Genomic DNA, 5497 nt, shown 5'->3' with positions numbered 1-5497 from the left:
AGCACTTGTGGTGCTCTGGTGTGGTGCCAGAGGATGGGAAGAGGGCCAACGTGGTTCCCGTTTTCAAAAAGGGGAAGAAGGAGGACCCGGGAAACTATAGGCCAGTTAGTCTTACCTTGATCCTGGGCAAGCTTTTTGAGAAAATTATTCTGACACATATCCACGAGGGGCCAGCAGGGGAGATCATACTTGGGGGCAACCAACACGGGTTCATTAGCGGCAGGTCCTGTCAGACCAACCTGGTGGCCTTCTATGATCAGATCACCAAGTCATTATATGCAGGGGTAGCAGTGGACATAGTCTTCCTGGACTTTCAGAAGGCCTTCGACACCGTCTCTCACCCTGTTCTCATTAAGAAGCTGGGGGACTGTGGTGTCAACACCCACACAATCAATTGGGTCAGCAACTGGCTGGAGGGCTGCACCCAGAGAGTGGTAGTGGATGGGTCATTTTCGACCTGGAGGGATGTGGGTAGTGGGGTACCCCAGGGCTCGGTACCCACTTCTTTACTGTGTGAGCCCCCCGGGTTTGGAATAGGTTGCTGCCAGAGGCGGTTCAAGCACCCACTTTGAACACCTTCAAGACACAGTTGGATGCTTATCTTGCTGGGATCCTATGACCCCTGCTGACTTCCTGCCCCTGGGGCAGGGGGCTGGATTCGATGACCCTCTGGGGTCCCTTCCAGCCCAAATGTCAATGAAATCTATGAATCTGTTTATCTATATAAGATCCACTTATTAAAACATTGTGAAGAAATTAATATATAATTTTGAATAAGAAGTACATTGAAGAATTTTGAAATCTAATTGTGTTTGGTCAACTGCAATAGAGGTGAAAATTTACTGAAAAATTATTACAAACTATTTCTTTTTACTATTTCAGCACAGAGAAGGAAGCATTAAAGCTCTATGTGTAGAACCTTCTGGTCTGTTCATTGGACTCCATGGCTAGGTACAGATGTTTGGGGAGGTTAGGAGGAGGTTAGATGGCATTAAAAATGGCCACTTGATTTAACTTATTTCACCCAGGTGCGAACCTTACACTTATATTGACTAAACTTAGGGATCTAGCTGTGAACTGTACAGAACTTCAGGAAGTTTAGATCAGTCTAAAATGGCTGATCTGATCTAAGTTACTGCTACCTCCATTAGTTTAAATTAGATTAGGTTAAACAAGACCGATTTAACTGAAATTCTATATGCTTCTCAGCATAGCTCCTAGGCTGTGCTTTTCCTACCTGCTTCTATGGTACTGGGCTATTTGTAATCCCGCCCCCACATGGACAATCCCGTGCCAGCTGTGGACTAGTCAGCATCCTCCCCCACTGAGCTTGCCAAACTCCCCCATCCTGTAAGCTTCTCCTGGTGCCAGTTTGACTGGCATTTGCCAGTGCCAGGAGCCAACTGAAGCAAGTTGGAGGTGGCGGGTGGGTCAGGTGGGATGGAGGATACATTTTCTGGAGGGGAAGTGGAGGTTTTTGCCTAGGGGTGGTAGGGGTCAGGGGGATAAAAATTGCCCCTGGCCTGGTTGTGGGGAGAGCCTGCCTATACCCCCAAACCCCTCTGCAGACCCTATCGTCTTTCCTGTGGACTCTACTAGCCCCGCAATCCCCCCAATCCCGCTCCATGGACCTCACTTGCCCCCTACCCCTCCTGCCAGCCCCCCTTCCCAACTTACCTTATATTGGATGGCCATTTTTAACTCAATCTAACTTTCCTCTAACTTTCCTGAATGTCTGTATGTACCCTTCATAACAAAAGTGGGATATATTTTATAATGCAATTTTCATAATATAAATAGCTGTCTTAGAACACACTTAAGTGTTTCTACTTTTGAAAAATAATAATTTGCTTTAATTTGATGCATTCTCAAAATGTGACTTGAACCCAACCTGATTAATATTTTTAGTGTCCAGTTACACATTGAAGAAATATATGTTTTAATTATGGCTTGCATCATACCTTAGTAATTACAGCACTCCTATGTTGATGCAGTTTGTCAGGATGTAGAAAGAGTGGTTTGTGTATGGAAGTAGATCCAGAAGATGTTTGGCAAGGAAACAAAACCAAAAGGGGTGGGGGGAGGGGGGGGGGAAAGGGGTGTTCATATCAATAGCCAAAGTTAAAGAAAATTTGAATCCAAATTTAAAAACTAACTGCACTTTCAAAGCTCCTTTCCCCTCCACCTCCAGTCATTTTTATCCATTAAAAAGGAATGAATTACATTCATGTTTGAGAAGGCATACATTTGTATCCATTTTTGTCCTCCTATGGCAGAGTAATTTCAGCCTCTGTAGTAATTGACTTTCCAATGACTGTCTTCTGCTCATCTTGAATAGTTAGGCATGATAGGAATGAAGGTCTTGTGGGTAGTGTGTACTGCTCTGGAACTGACTACTGGTGGACTGTTTCTTCTTCACATGTCTTATATGATTTTGGACAAATTATTTAATCTCTCTGCCCCAGTTCTCATTTATAAGTTAGAAATTATTTTTGTCTGTCTGCCTTCCTATATATCTTGCTAGATAGATAGTGAGTGGAGTATGTTTGAAAAGGATTCCATCAACATTTACAAAATATGTAGGCACACATACATACATTGTTTTAGATATTGGTTGAAAAAATAAAAATGCTTTGGCTTTCAATTAAAACCAAATTTTTCTTTCCAAAAATGGAATTTTTTTTAGCAAGAATTTCCCTTTCATTGTAACATCAGTTAATGGAGAAATGGAAAGTTTTCCATCAGTCCTCACAGTAACATTTTCAGGATAGGGACTCTCTGTTATGTATATGTACAGTGACCTCCTGTAGTTGGGTCTGTATTCAAAATGAATAAGAATTTACGCAACATGCATATGTAAATCACCTTGCAAATATGACCTTTGTGTGTGCATGATTATTCAGTTTCATATGTCCCACAATCACCTTAACTGTGCACGTGCTTAATATCTTTAAACTTGTGTCCTACATATACTAGCTTGTTCAAGAATCAAATAATGAACTTGCCACATTCCTGTTCTTGCTTTTCTAGATTGATGTGTTGCCTGAAATTGTGGAGGCTGTGGCAGGGAAGGTGGAGGTGTTCCTTGATGGTGGTGTAAGAAAAGGCACAGATGTTCTTAAGGCGTTAGCTCTTGGTGCTAAGGCTGTGTTCATTGGAAGACCTATCATCTGGGGCTTGGTTTATCAGGTAATCCAGCAAAATTCACTGAATCTTGAACTGGCCTTTTAAAAAATGAGCATGTATAGATACATCAATTATTCCCAAAAAGTAATTTAAAAGCATATTTAAGGTATGATGTCATGCACTCAAAAGCTAGGCAAGGTTTAATCTTGAGTTAGGTATTCTTCTACAGTGTTTTGTCTTCTAATCTGCTAGGGTGAAGAAGGAGCAAAGGAGGTTCTTCAGATGCTGAAGGAAGAACTCCATTTAGCAATGGCCCTTTCTGGTGAGACGTAGAAACTTACTTCCTGACATCACTATTGCTGCCTACTGTTTTATCACAGCTTTCATCTCAAAGGAACTTTGAGAACAGTGGAAACAATTATTTCTGTGTCTTTATGTGTAGAAGGAAGTGCCACACATATTCACTTTCTCTCACTGCAGTAGATTTGCAGGAACTGCATTTTAGCATTCATGTAGCAGTAACCTTATCCCTTGACTTGAGCCCAAGAAACAGACATGGTCTATGGCTTGGGAAGAGGAGGGGGCATGGTGGATCTATGCATATGGTGAACTGCATAGCAAGCAAAGGTTCACAGGTTCTGTTTTGAAATGCTCCTGGTAGACCTAATTTATCCTGCTTTGGGCCATCAGGATAGCTTGTTTTATCAGGTGAAGCATACTTTCTGCCCCCTATAGTTGTGTGGCTCTACTGAAGTTGCTATTTGGAAGAGAACTGAACAGGGTTGAATTCAATGAAGGGAGTGCTGTAATCCTGTTTTTCTGATGAGGGACCAAGTCCCAGAGAGACTAAGTGGACAGGGGTAGTGTGTTTTTAACGGGGAATATAATTTACCACTGAAAGACCACACAGAGAGGGGTAGTAAATTCTCCATCACCAGAAGTCTTTGAATGAGGCCTCAATATTTTCCTAAAAGATCCACCCTAGACCAAGCACAAGCTTTGGGCTCCATACAGGAATCAGGTAAATTCATATGGTAAAATTCCCCATCCTGAAGATCAAGCTAAGTCATCAGAATGGTATGTTTGTGGTGGAGCACTGTTGGGGTGCTTGCCACTATGAGGGCTTTTGCAGGCTACAGAGGAGCCTGCGAGGGAAGCAGCAGAGAGATACACCACCTACCTCCACCTGGAAGGATTTTAAGCAGGGAGGTGTGTGGTGGCTGCTGCAGGGATGCTGCCAAGTTAACATTGTCTAGCTGGAGCTCCTCTGCTCCCAGGAACATCTGGAGGTTCCGGGTAGGAACTATGGGGATGGAAGAGGTTCCTAGGGGCCCAGTGGAGTCCCAAGCCCCAGGGAGAAGGTTATGGGCCTAGGGAGAGCAAGGTCCAGCCTAGAAAGGGGCTTAGAGCTGTGGGCCTACACAGCAACTAGGCGAGCCCCTGATTAGAACTGGCAGGGGTGAGGCCAGGGGCTCAGGTGAGCCCAATTAAGTAATGGACTCATGCAAGATCTCTGGGGCTCTAGGCCAGCCCAGCTTGGGGTGGTGACTGTATGGTGGGGCCCAGGGAAGGGGGGATGATGACCCCTCTCAAGTAGGGAGGTCAGTGGCTGCCAGGCTGACCTTCTGACCCCTTGACTAGCCAATGCAAGGGGGTCAGGGCCAAAAGGCTGAAGGAGTCCACCACAAGGGGAAGGCCAGGGCTGTGGAGACCCATCTGGCACCCTGACTGGTCTGGAGGTGGGGTCAGGGTTTAGAAGGGGCTGAAGATCCCCTTGGGGTGGGGGAGGTTCATAGCTGAAAGAGGGTAGGGGTCAACCAGCATGCAGGCTGCAATGACAGAGGCTGAAGCCCAGCCTCCTGAGGGGAGGCTTCCTCTAAGGGGGTATGAGAGAGAGAGGCTAGTGACTGAGCACAGTCTTTGGGATGGAGGTTGCAGTGGAGTAAGCAGCCCCAGGAGAACACCCAGGAGCCCACAGGGGCAAGGAAAGACCAGGGCAGGTAGGCCTGCCATGGTTCTGGAGAATCACCTAAAACTATGCCCTACTGGGGTGGATAGTGTGGTAGGGCTGCTGGTGGCAGGGCAATCCCCAGAAAATTCCACACTAGTGCTTCCCTACTGAAAGGCAAGTATGGGGCACCAGAAAGCCTCAGCCCCCACTGCCTTGCGGGTGACCCTATGGATTGGAAAGGCTAAGGGAGCACACCCTGAGAGAAAAGCAACAGGTTTGGGCAACAACATGGAGGCCTGAGGCCCAAGGCCTGAACAAGCAAGGCCTAGTGAGAGGCTGGAAGGAGAGTGATGTCCAGGTATGTTGACAGACGCCTGAGCCCTAAGGGGCATAAGGGGGTAGAATGTAAGGGGCTAGAAG

The 5497-nt window shown here is 45.8% G+C and overlaps 1 protein-coding gene across 2 annotated transcripts in view; it reads left to right on the top strand.

The window, feature by feature from the left end:
• The window catches only part of HAO1 (hydroxyacid oxidase 1), a 66338-nt gene that overhangs the window by 54007 nt on the left and 6834 nt on the right, over window positions 1-5497 (top strand). The window contains exons 6-7 of one of the 2 annotated variants that reach the window (XM_019516212.1): window positions 3031-3189; window positions 3379-3448. In XM_019516212.1, coding sequence (XP_019371757.1) covers window positions 3031-3189; window positions 3379-3448 — 229 coding nt within the window. The remainder of the gene's footprint in view (window positions 1-3030; window positions 3190-3378; window positions 3449-5497) is intronic. The other variant, XM_019516213.1, reaches the window with a different exon arrangement.

The sequence above is a fragment of the Gavialis gangeticus genome, unplaced genomic scaffold, assembly GCF_001723915.1.
Source record: "Gavialis gangeticus isolate Ggan-Ray unplaced genomic scaffold, GavGan_comp1, whole genome shotgun sequence".
Taxonomy (NCBI): domain Eukaryota; kingdom Metazoa; phylum Chordata; order Crocodylia; family Gavialidae; genus Gavialis; species Gavialis gangeticus.
The sequence above is the reverse complement of the archived record's forward strand: the minus strand, read 5'-3'. Positions and strand labels throughout refer to the sequence as shown.